Raw genomic sequence first — 13,015 nt, 5'->3', positions numbered from 1 at the left:
ATCGGGTGGGAAAAGGACACTCTTGTCCCCTCTCTGGTCACTTGTTTGTACGGCCGATGGGGACGTCCAGTTACAGAAGGTTTCAGAGGTTGTTTGACAAGAGGAGGACAGTGGCGTTGGCTGAGCGAGACTAAACCATCTGCGGGGCGGCGGGACCTGGCCCCGGCGTGGTCGGCCACCCTCGGCTGGGACTGAGCACAGCGTTCCCCGCGGGATGTGTTCGGAGGTGGGCCGTGGGAGGTGATGGGGTCCTGAAGCCCTCGCGGCGATGTTAGACCTTTTATCGAAGGGACCCGAGAGCTCCGCAGACCCCGGTGCCCCGGAGGACGCTGCGCCCTGACCAGACCCTCACCTGCATGTCAGCCAGCACAGTGTGGGAAAGGAAATGGGGCTGTTACGAGCCCGCGGAGCTGGGTGGTCTTGTCGGGGCAGCGTCTGGGCCGCGGGCCGAGGTGTCGGGTTCTGCGTCCCTCGCCCCGTGTCTGTCACTCCCCCGGAAGATGAGCTCCGAGAGGCGGGGACCTGGTCTGGGTCGCCAGCTCCTCTCCGGAGTCAGGAAGACAGCTCCTGTTCCCAGGAGCAGCGAGGCAGGGTGCGTGACGGCCCCGCAGGCCGAAGCCCCTGGACGGCTGGGCGCGAGGTCATTAGCGGGCCTTGCTGCCCACGTGGACGGCGGGGCCCCGGCTCTCCCCCTGTGCTGCCGGCCGGGGCCGCTCCCTGGGCGCTGGGGCCACTCCCGGGACGCCGGGGCCTCCGCAGCCTCCTCCGAGAGGCCCCGGCTTCTCAACCAGCTGTCTGGGTCAGCTGGGACGGACGGGGCCCGGAGCCGTGTCCCCTGCGCACTCAGTTGCCAGAAGCGGGGCTCTCGTGTCTCCAGAGGCGAGCAGTGGGTTCAGCCCTCGCATGCCTTCGTGGCGCTGTCGGAGCTGCTTTGCCAGATTCTCAAGGTTAAGAGGTTTTGTTCTTTTGTGTTCGTGGACGTATGTGTCGCCTTTATTCCCTCCCTCAGAACCAGGCTGTGCGCACGCTGTGTCCCCGCGATTCCAGAAGCGTCCAGTGCGTCTGCCCCGGGGCCCCCTCACGCGCGGGGCAGGTAGTGGTGATGTGCCCCCAGCTGCCGGGGCCTCAGCGAGCCCACTGGGGCTGGTCAGGATTCCAATAAAACGTTTTCCAGCTAAAGTATTAAATAACTTTGCTTGGAGGTGTTTTCTTTTACTGAAGCGGGAGAGTCCCCCCCCCATCCAGTTTTAAATATAATATTGAAACAAATTCCAGGGCTTTTCCCGCAGCCACCTTTGCAAGTCATTTGCCTGCAGTGGCTTCGCTTAAGAACACTGGGAAGGGAAAAAAGTGACTTTGTTTGCAGCTGAAGGGCTGGTCAGTTTCGGCTCATACCAGCCATTTGTACCCTCCGTTCAGGGCCATTTGGGAATTGGCGGGACAATCACCTGTCCCCTGGCCGTGGGCGAGGTGTCAGGTCAGCAGAAGGGCTTTATATTAAATGAAATGTAATATACGCACCATTGTTTTGCTGGAAGAAAATCAGGAGGAGCTTCTCAGCAATTAAGAGTATTTCAAATCAAAACATGTTCTTTAGGGGAGAGAGTACAGGTAGCATTAAACTTCGTAAACAACTCTTAACAGCAGTTCTGTAGAAACTGGGACAGACCCGTTCAGGGCTCCGGCCAAGGCTGTGGCTCTCAGGACAGCCCTGCACCCTTTCTCTCAGCACCCATCACTCTGCGGTCTGAGGTCAAGTGCAGTCTGAGGTCAGGGACCCTTCACTGCAAAGAGAGGCAGGCAGCTGAGGATGGTGCTCTGAGGCCAAGCCTCAGGGATTTGAAGTCATTCTGTTCATGTGTGTGGCCTACCTTAAAAAAGCGAAAGCTTAGTGTTTAGGAGCTGGACTGTGTATTTGGTGTTTCTGGCTTTGGTAGGTGGAGGGGTTTTCTTCTCTCCTCCTCTGGGAAAAGATAAAGTCCCAGACCTCCACCTAGAGAGTCCCAGACCTCCACCTAGAGTCCCAGGCACATCAACTGCTTGGCTTTTCAACAATTGCTGGAAAATTCCCTTGAAAGCTTCCTACATGGAAAAGAATGTAGGCGGAAGATACTAGAGGCTGGAGCAGGCTCCTGCCACGTGCCGTGTTCCTCTGACCACACTTCAATCCCTCGAATTATGTGTATCGTGCATAAACATTTAGAAAATACACAGCAGAATCTGAATGACTTTCCAAAGTATCCTGAGTCTCTTTCGGAGAGAGAACTGCCCTAGAGGACGTTGCCTTAGGCAGAAATGTAGGGTCTGCACACTGTCTTCAGCTGCCGTTGGCCTCAGGGGTTCAAGTTCATGCTGGTGAGCACAGTGGCAAAGGCAGATTTTGTAGACATGACCGAGAGATGGCAAAGGTCGGAATTTAACACTTCGCTGTTGATTGTATTAAATTGTTTCGTTTTGTGATTGAAAAAATTGGTGCGGGTTGCTGGGGGTGCAGGCCTATGTAGAACAGAGGAAAAGCTGCAGAATTGTGCCTGGAAGTGCGGCTGGCCTCCTGTCCCTGATGTGCCTGGAGATGTGGCCACCAAGGTGGTGACGGCTGCCCAAGCTCAGTTCTCAGGGGACAAGGCCTGTTTGGGAGGATTTGATACCGGCCAGGGTTCCTGGCCTTCCCCAATCGATAGAAACTGATCAGAGGCCAGACAAGGAATTCAGGCAGGGCTTTATGGGGGCCCCTGCTGCAGCCCGGGTGGGAGGGGGGAGCGAGAATAAGCAACAGGTGCCCTTGCTCACTCCCCGAGGGAGGGGCGAACTTGTTCCTTATATGGAGAGAAGGTAGGAGTGTGTCCAGGGGTCGGGCTGGAGGCGTGGCTTAGGTGGTCTGCCCGCCCCTTTGGTGGTGGTGAGTGCAGGGGGCACGCACAGTACCCTGCTTTTGCTCTCGGCTTTTCAGAATTGACAGTTGGGTTTTTTGGTCTTTTTGTATTTTGTTGTCCGTAATTTGCCCCAACTGCGCATGCGTGCAGTTATTTTTAGTCCCTTAGAGTTTCTTTGTATTTTCTTGCTGGAGGAGACGTGTGTCCAGGTGCCAGCCCGGCCTCTGCCCGGCTCCCAGCCTGTCTCAGAACCAGTCCGCTGAGGGAAGTTCTAATAAATTTGAAGTGGGCAATTAAGCGTTTTTTTTGGGTTTAAGCCTCTGCAGGGAGCCGTCTCCAGGCTCTCTTTCCTTCCTGTCCCCCACCCCTGGGAAGCGTAGAGCTGCCCTAAGCCAGGGCCTGAGGCCGGTTTCCAGTGAGGACACCCCCTTCTCTAGGCTTCCAAGGCCAACTTCTGGGCCCTCAGCTCCCCCTGACCCCGGGTTCCCCAGGTTCCACGTGGCCTCCGTGGTGTGAACTGTGCACCCCAGGGAGCCCCAAGGCTGTGGACTCTTGCGCGAACATGACGTGTTGTGCCTACAGGGAACCCGAGAGGTCTCTTCACACTGTTTTGAAATAAGGTCAGGGAGGAAAACTTCTCTGCCCTCTCAGGTCTGCGGCTGGTCTAAGAGATTCACCGACATCAGACATAAACAGGAGAAAAGCATACGCATTTACTTAATATTTGTAGGTGTACGTGGGAGTCTGCAGAAGGAAAATGAAGACCCTAAAAAAGCCATTAGGCCCAGCCGCTTATCTACCTTTTTACACAAAGAGAGACTGTGGGATGTGACCCAGGGGGCTTGGGCTAAGTGGCAGCAAACTGTGGGGCAGTGGCGGGGAAGCTCGTGGAAGATCAGGGTTGTTGCAGAAGGTGGTCTGTCTGGGTCCGTGCCTGTCTCTGGTGGTGAGAACGCCCTTCTCTTCCTGGTGCAGGCAGGGCCCCTTTCTCACGGGGATGCTAGGACCTGCTTTTAGGTGGAAAGGGGAGGGCAGAGCTACTTCTCAGGCACCTTCAGCTCAAAATCATCATTTTGCCAAAGCGGCCTGTCTTGGGGTGGTGTGTTCCGACCCCGTTCGATGACAGTGTTGTGACTGCACGCTGGCCAACGGAATCTGAACTTCCCACATCTCAGTCTGCAGGGAAATTGGATGAACCAGAGGGAATAAAGGAACTGAGGGAGAAGGCCTCCTGTGCACAGTTCGTCCCTTTGCCTGATCCATCGGACTCAGAGCGGCCCTCGGGCCCCCTTCTCACAAAGGGGCCCTGGCCTCAGAGCAGCCGAGCTCCTGTTCATCTGCCATTCGGATCCCCCTGCACTCCTGCCATTAACAGCATTTCCGGGCTGTCAGCTTGGCGGGCAGAGCATGCATGTATGCAGGTACAGACCCAAAGTACCTGCTGACAAAGCCTCTGTGTCATAGTCCGGAGTCTCTATGGCAGTAGCTGCTTATTAGTGGGAAAGAAATTCACAAATAAAGCAGGGTCCCATCATTTACTTTAACAAAAGATTTATTTGAAACAGGTTTGTGCAGACATACACCAGTCAACGGATTGATTAAAGCCACGAATCACTACATTTTCCAAACCCCCTAAAAACACCGGGAAAATGGCCTTCATCTGCATTCGCTCCAGGAGGGAACCCAGCGCCACTGTTCTGCGCTGCTGTAATTTAACAACCAGAGGACGTTAATAGGATGTGAACATGGTAACACTTCTAGAGGGCGGGAACAGAACCCCCAGACTCTATACAAAAGCTCCCCCCCGCCCCGCCCGCTCTGCTGGGAGCCAATTAAACGTGCCTCCACTGCCCCCCTCTCTCTGCATAGACAGATTAAACCCTTCCTGGCGCAAACGGTCTTTCAGCGATGCGAGCACGGATGTGAGAGCAGACAGGAGAGCCTGTGGCTTCGCCTGCATGAGGAGGACACCGCAAGGATGGCACGCGCAGACAGCAGCCCAGGACGGACGCAGCGCCCACTGCGGCTGCAGGCTCTGGGGGGAGGCTGGGGGCAGTGGCCCAGCAGGCCTCCCAGTTGGGCGCCGCGGGAGGGGCGGGGCGGGGCAACACCGTCAGGGCTTGGAGTGAGTTTATTAGTGAAAAGCCGAAAAAGTGTTCCCAGGTGCAGGGATCTCGGAAGGAGGGAGACTATATGACAGGGCAGATTTTTCCTTCTCAGTTCTGCACCTGGTGTTTACTGATCTACCTGGAGCTGCACGCCCAGCTGTCTTTAGCAATACGACCGGCTCCGGTCCCCTCGGAAGTGGGTTCACATCCTGATCTTCAGGCGTCCCTCCTCCTTCTGGCTCTTTCTCAACACTGTCGAGCTGGCCTGTGAAAGCCTCTCGATAAGCTCTCTTGACCCCTGGGTTTCCTGGGCAGGGTTATTTGGATAGCGCCATTCCTTCAACTTTCTTCTTCCTCTTGCTGCTGTAAATCAAAGCCACCTGACACTTTGTTCCCGACTTTTAAAACGAACAGGTCTCCGTCCCGTAGCCAGGTCGGGAGAAATGCCGTTGGGCTAATCTTGGGAGCTTGTTTTTCTTGGTCTGATGCCTGGGAGTAGATATCTCTAAGGCAACTAGGGCAAGAGATTGTCACTTGAAAATGAGCCAGCCTGGGTGTAAGAAGAACGGCTCTCTTGTCTCCCCTGGGTCGGGAGCAGACGTGCTCTGCAGGGTGACGGCTGTGGGTTATGCTTGGTGTAGGGACGGGGGAGCTTGCCCCTTTTCTCCAGTCCCATTGGTTTCTTAGCTCTGGCCCTTGAGAGCTGTGTGGGCTCAGAGACCTTTCTTCCCGCTGAGAGGATTTCCCTTCACCCCTCTCTCAGACCCAACAAACCAAGAGCGCTTTAAACAGCCCAAGCTGGAAGTCTGGCATTAATGGAGCTCTTGTAAAAGAGAATGGAAGTGGGTGGTGGACAGTTGGGGATGCTGAAAAAAAACTCAACGAAGAGTCCAACACGTCAAGTCGAGTATCCCAGGTCTGTTCCTTTTGGGAAGAACACTTTTGATATGTCATTACAGAGGAACTTGGGTCCTGACCTCTGAGACCCACTGGAAAATCTACCTGTTCTCCTAGCTCTCCAAGATGGAAAGATGGCTAGTGTGAGGCGAAATAATCTCCCTCAAGGCTGACAGAGACCAAGAACTGCCTTGAGCCAGTGAAGAACCAGCCTCAAAGTCAACTGCTGTATTGTTTCCCCCCCCTTTTTTTTTTGGAGGAGGCACTTTATTTTCACTATCTCCATCACTATTATACTTTCTAATTTAAGTATTTGCATGAAGAAAGCATTTAATGAATACCATGGGGGATGCCATCCTTTAACTTGACCTGATAACTCATTTCTTTGCCATATTATTATTTCAGGCTCTGCTTAACCACAGTTTTTTTTCCCTGTTCAAGTTTTTTATTTTATGGATCCCAGGAGATGAAGGCTACATTTCAAATGCTGAGCCTACATCACTCCTTGCATTACTTCGGGACAATGACCCTGGGCAGGAATTCAAACCCTGGCTCAACTGTGTGTAGTTCTTTCACATGTTCAAAACCAAGGACGACCTTATCCTACAGCAGAGTTTTGCAAACATTCTGTTGAACCTGTGGTCTAAGGCATAAATCTCCAGGATCAGGAATATGATAGAATATTCTCTTCCTTATGGTTCAAAAAGATAAAGGGTCATTGTTTTAACAGTGAGATTATAGACTGGAGCTTTCTTTAAGAAAAAAAAAAATCCAACCGTAAAGTCTGTGACATATGTCCATATGCATTTTCAGATATTAGTTACTTACACTTTTTCATTATTCACTGTTTCTTGACAAGTGATTACAGATTCTCACTGCCCGCTCCCTACAGCAAGACCTAAAGCCTTGTCAGGGAAAGGAAAGGCCAGCAGAGCTCTCAGCTGTGAGCTGCTAAAGCCCAGGCTCGCGTGTTAGGGTATCACTCCAAATGTTAAAGAAACGGCATCTTCTTTCTCCAAAGCACAGGTTTTGTGTGTGTGTTGGGAGACGGGAGAAGGTTAACACTGGTCAAGAAGCCTGGAATATTCTGCATAGAGACAGGCTAGACCACTGGCCCTAAGTGGAATCTGCCACTTCAGCCCAATCCAGAGTCTGGCCCCACGGTGCTGACCTGCCAGCCCGTGTGTCACTTTCTGTGTTGCAGAGTGACAAGTACCAGGTGGCATCTCCACGGAGCTGACAGTGTGCAGCTTAAGTCTGGCCCACCCTACTCCCCGGGGGAGCGCTTGTGTGTGACACTGTGACCTCAGTTTAAAGATAGGACAAATGACACAGCCCCCGAGTCGGCCCAGCTGAACATTATACATCACACGTAGTGACAGCTGTTCCTCCTAGAAACCCAATTTAGTCATTTGGCTACAAGGTAGCTTAATCACAGGCGAGAATAAATAGAAAGGCATCCCTCTAATGCTTTCTTCTGTGTGCATATTTCATGACTGCAAAGACTGTTTAGTCTACTTCTCAAGGGAACTGGAAAATATACTTAAAAAACTCAGAAAAATCTGAACTGTATTTTAATGTAAAAAATAAAACCCAAAAAGCCCCAGATAAGCACACACTGTAATTCACAAATCTGATTCGGAAGGCTTTAAGTTCAAGAACGAGCCAAGTGTTTGACAGAGAATTGAGTCTGAATTCCCTTTTCCAACTAGGCTTAGTTCCCAAATGAAACTAAATCGTCAGGGTGCCTAACAGGACTCTATAAGAATGTTCGTTTCTCCTCTGCACGCAGGACTTCATGCTCTGTGTGTGCAGGGAAGGCGTCCACCTTGCTTTGCTGTGTTAATTACAGGCACATGTTCTGTTGTGATTCCTGCATGACGGTCCTTCAGCCACGCATCCTGCTGGGTGCTCCAGTGCTTAAAATGTCTTAGACCTTGGCCCGGGGGAAGGCGTGGCGACTGGGCTTGCCTGTTCGCTGCCCTGTCCTGCTTGCCCTGGAGCCCCCCTCTGGGTCCCCGTCACCTCACGAGCGGGGGATTCGTTTTTGTGGTCCACGCATATCATACTCTAAATGGAGGTAATTTAATCTCCACGCCCACTGAGATGTGGGTGCTCCGACATGATGGGGAGGCAACAAAATGCCCTGTTGTTTCATTTCCTAATTTAGCTCAGGCCTCCCCAGAGGGACCGTGCCGTTTTAAGCGGCAGCAGCTGCCCAGAAGTATTGATGTTAAGCCAAATCCAGAAATCTGGTTCAGCCGCCAAAGCTGCGAGCAGAGGACGTGCCTCCAGACCGGGTGTTTATGAAGGGCTCCAGGTGCCGCTTTCCTGCCCCAAGGCAGCCGGGTTCGGTCCACGTTCAGAACGTGGGACTCCGTGGTTCAAAGTCAGGGACTCGGCGCTGCCCTTGCTCGTCTGAGATTCAGGGCCCCTCACGTGCAGAGAGCTGCCTGCGTCTAGCACTGGCTGCATAAGGAAGAAAAACCTGTCAATGTGAGGAAGGCCGTTTCCTTGAAATGTCTGGAGTTCTGTTCACTTAAAATCACGTGTCCATGGATACCTGAGGCTGATCATGACAACTGTCTGGGCTTCAGGGCTTGATTTCAGAAATTTCTACTGAGATTTGCAGGAAAAGTGTCTCCGTGCCCTTGCTTCCCGCCAACGGTCGTCTTCCTCAGCAGCCTCGGGGGCCCTCCCTCTCCCCACTGGGTTACTTATTGGCTCAGAGTCCGGAGCGACAGGTGTGCTCCTTTGCTGGGGAGATGTGCTGTAAATTCGCTCAAAAGGCAAAATGTGCTCTGAGCTCCCGAGAGAACAAGCGTGGGTTCTAATTTAAGCAGGTGCCCAGGTCCAGGGGTCTGGAGGCCGGGCACTGAGTTCTGAGAGCCTGACCAGGGCGGGCAGGGCCCCAGCGGCTCCACCACTGCCCTGACCTGCAGGCTCCCCTGTCGTCAGAAAGAGGCAGATAGAATAGACACTTAGAATCTACGCGAATGGCTATGTTTCTTTAGTTATAGAGGAAGGGGTTTCTCGCATCCGTATCTGAATCTGGGGAGAAGGAGGGAGGGTGGGGGTCTGGGCGGGTGCCTTCTGCCACCATGCACCAAGTGTGGGAACAGCCATGCAGCAGGTCGGAGTGCGGGGCGCCCGGGCAGCAAGGGTGCAGGGACCACGGGGACCCCGACGGGCCCACCCTGCTGGGAATGTGACTGAGATTCCAATAATCGTTCTCAGGTTTACCACCCAGATATCTATGTTTGTGATTTCACTGCAATTAGGACGTTTATGCCAACTTCATACAAACAAAGGGGGGAATCAAAGCAAGCTGGCAGCTTGCCTCCAGCGAGGTTTACACGCTGACCGCAGACCGAATCTGTGCGTTGACAACACAGGAAGTCGGCCTGCCCACTGCAGCCCCACCAGGTGGGTTTCTCATGCACCGTGAAACCCACTCGGTCTTCTCCCAGAACCACCGGGACTGATGTTGGAATACTGGTGAAGCATAATGTTTTTAATTTCACACCTCACAGGGCACAGTTGAATGCTTCGGAACAGCGTAAACAAAAGTCAGGCCAAGCGCTGCGGATGGACGAGTGGGAAAGGGGAAAGTGGCTTCCCCTGCGGCCCGCGTCCAGGTTTGCGAGGGCATCGAGAACTAACAAACGGGTGGGCTAAGGCCACGGGACGTGTTTCCGGTGTTTTGGCCACTGACACCCGTCTCTTCTGACAAGCACGTGTTAACACTGGGTGCAGCAGACCATCTCTTTCTGAGGCTCCACCGGGAGACCACGCCTTACTTCTTCCTGGATTTCTGTTTGGTGGTGTCGTAGGCGCGGACTATTTCTTCCTGAGTCACGGCCCCGTGCTCCTCTTGCGAGAAGGCGTACCCATCTGGAAGAAGAGCACAGCGGGCCTGGTTAGGAGGGGGACCAGGAGAAGCTGCTCGGGGGCCTGCAGCCGAGCTTCTGCACACTGGCCTCCGCAGCCTTGGATGGGGGTCCAGAGACCCGTGACCCCCTTGAAGGGGCGGGTGGCCAAGAGTGGGCAGAGGCTGGGTGGTTCTGTGCTGATGAGATGCGCAGGGCTCAGAGGGCTGGCCTCCCATTTCTGCCTGTGAAGCATAATCAGTGGGTCACTGGTCCACGGCTGCACTTTCCCACCACCAGTCAAGGGGAAAGGCAAAGTCATTCTGCACCGGAAATGTCCCAATCCGCCCGAAGCTGCAGGCCAGTCGGTAATTTATGAAGCTGCAAACATGCCAGGTAAATAGGCACGTGCTAACAGTAAAGGCTGGCAAAGTGCACACAGTGCTGGGAGCTTGCCTCACTGAAATCACATGGATTTGGACCAGTAATACATTACAGCGGGTTTACTTTTGGGTAAATAAAGAAAAAGATCAGTAGATAAAGTCAAGAGGAATTTAATGATTGGCCCAGTGGCTACAGGAAGACTGGATTTTACAGTCAGTTCCAATAATGATGCTGGTAACAGTAGCAGACAGTCACCGAATGCTCCGTGTCTCAGGCACTGCTGTATGTACTACGCACACGTAGCTCCGTTCTTCCTCCCGACAGCCCTATGAGATGGGTAAGAGTTCTTCCCGTGTCACAGGTGGGGAAACTGAGGCACAAGGTGATGTCATGACTTGCCCAAGCGCCGGCGCTCTCCTGCAGCTCCGTCCTGAGGTTCTGAGACGGGTTTAGCATTCACAGCCCAAGGCAGGGCTGTCCCTCCTAACTGGCCCTTCCCACAGGAGGGACATTTGCAGGAGTCCCTCTCTGTTGACCGGCCCTTCTGGGTCAGGGGTACGGAAACGTCCCGCAGCTGGATTAGACCTTCTGAGCAAAAGACATCCCAGGCAACAGCATGCCTCTTGTCCTGTGCATATTTATGGCTGTTACTGGAGCTGTTAGTTCGTCATATCCTTTAAAGGAGAAGAAATCAGAAATCTTGCCCATGTATCGTCCTGGATTCTTTTTTTTTAATGTTTAATTTTATTGATATATTGGAGTATAGCTGATTAACAATGTGTTAATTTCAGATGTACAGCAAAGTGATACAGTTATACATGTACCTATTCTTTTTCAAATTCTTTTCCCATTTAGGTTATTACGGAGTATTGAGCAGAGTTCCCTGTGCTATGTCCTTGTTGGTTATCTATTTTAAATATAGCAGTGTGTACAGGTCAGTCCCTGACTCCTAATCTGTCCCTGGCCCTCTCACCCCCGGTTCCATAAGTTCACTCTCTAAGTCTGTGAGTCTGTTTCTGTTTTGTAAATAAGGTCATTTGTACCAGTTTTTTAGATCCTGCGTATAAGTGATACCATGTGATATTTGTCTTTCTCTTTCTGACTTACTTCACTTAGTATGATAATCTCCAGGTCCATCCATGTTGCTGCAAATGGCATTATTTCATTCTTTTTAATGGCCTTGTAATATTCCATTGTATATATGTACCACATCTTCTTTATCCGTTCATCTGTCAATGGACATTTAGGTTGCTTCCGCGACCTGGCTATTGTAAACATTGCTGCAATGAACATTGGGGGGGTGCATGTATCCTTTCAAACCATGTTTTTCTCCAGATATTATGCCCAGCAGTGGGATTGCTGGATCATAGGGTAGCTCTGTTTTTAGCTTCTTAAGGAACCTCCACACTGTTCTCCATAGTGGCTGTACCAACTTACATTCCCACCGACAGTGTACGAGGGTTCCCTTTTCTCCACACCCTCTCCAGCATTTCTCGTTTGCAGACTTTTTTGATGATGGCCATTCTGACTGGTGTGAGGTGATATCTCATTGTAGTTTTGATTTTCATTTCTGTAATTAATGACGTTGAGCATTTTCTCATGTGCCTCTTGGCCATGTGTATGTCTTCTTTCAGGAAATGCCTATTTAGGTCTTCTACCCATTTTCTGATTAGGTTGTTTTTTTTCTGTTCTGATCTTTATAATTTTTTTCCTTCTGCTAACTTTGGGTTTTGTTTGTTCTTTCTCTAGTTGCTTTAGGTATAAGGTTAGGTTCTTGTTTCCTGAGGTAAGATTGTAATTGCAATAAACTTCCCACTTAGGACTGCTTTTGCTGTGTCCCATAGGTTTTGGATCATTGTGCCTTTATTTTCATTTGTCTCTAGGTATTTTTTGATTTCCTCTTTTGTTTTTTCAGTGATCCATTGGTTGTTTAGTAGTATATTATTTAGTCTCCATGTGTTTGTGTTTTTTATAGTTTTTTTCCTTGTAGTTTATTTCTAATCTCATAGTGGTGTGGTCAGAAAAGATGCTTGATACGATTTCAGTTTTCTTAAATTTACCGAGGCTTGCTTTGTCCCCAGCATGTGATCAGTCCTGGAGAATGTTCCATGTGCACTTGAGAATAATGTGTATTCTGCTGCTTTTGGATGGAATGCTCTAAATATCAATTAAGTCCATCTGGTCTAATGTGTCATTTAAGGCCTGTGTTTTCTTTTTGACTTTCTGTCTGATCTGTTCATTGATGAATGTGGGGTGCTAAAGCCCCCCGCTATTATTGTGTTACTGTTGATTTCTCCTTTTATGGCAGTTAGTATTTGCCTTATGTATGGAGGTGCCCCTATGTTGGGTGCATATATATTTAGAATTGTTATATCTTCTTCTTGGATAGATCCTTTGATCATTATGTAGTGTCCTTCTTTGTCTCTTTTAACAGTCTTTATTTTAAAGTCTATTTTGTCTGATATGAGTATTGCTATTGCAGCTTTTGATTTCCACTTGCATGGAACATCTTTTTCCATCCCCTCGCTTTCAGTCTGTATGTGTCCCTAGATCTGAAGTGGTGTGGGCTTCCTGTATACAGCGTATGTACGGGTCTTGTTTTTGTATCCATTCACCCAGCCTGTGTCTTTTGGTTGGAGTATTTAATCCATTTACCTTTAAGGTAATTATTGATATGTATGTTCTTACTGCCATTTTGTTAATTGTTTTTGTAGGTCTTTTTTCTTCCCTTCCTCTTTTGTTCTCTTGTGATTTGATGACTAACTTTAGTGTTGTGTTTGGATTCCTCTTCCTTTTTTTATTGTAGGTTTTTGGTTTGCAGTTACCATGAGGTTTTTTTTTTTTTTTTTCAGTATGCAGGCCTCTCCTGCCGTGGAGCACAGGC

The 13,015-nt window shown here is 50.7% G+C and overlaps 1 protein-coding gene across 1 annotated transcript in view; it reads right to left on the bottom strand.

Annotated features, from left to right (window-relative positions):
• Window positions 1–9,674: 9,674 nt before the first annotated feature.
• The window catches only part of LOC132477650 (phospholipid-transporting ATPase IB), a 451,641-nt gene continuing 448,300 nt past the window's right edge, over window positions 9,675–13,015 (bottom strand). The window contains exon 36 of the mRNA XM_060080119.1: window positions 9,675–9,772. Within this exon, the coding sequence (XP_059936102.1) occupies window positions 9,675–9,772 (98 nt within the window). The remainder of the gene's footprint in view (window positions 9,773–13,015) is intronic.

Source organism: Mesoplodon densirostris, chromosome 17, assembly GCF_025265405.1.
Source record: "Mesoplodon densirostris isolate mMesDen1 chromosome 17, mMesDen1 primary haplotype, whole genome shotgun sequence".
Taxonomy (NCBI): domain Eukaryota; kingdom Metazoa; phylum Chordata; class Mammalia; order Artiodactyla; family Ziphiidae; genus Mesoplodon; species Mesoplodon densirostris.
The sequence above is the reverse complement of the archived record's forward strand: the minus strand, read 5'-3'. Positions and strand labels throughout refer to the sequence as shown.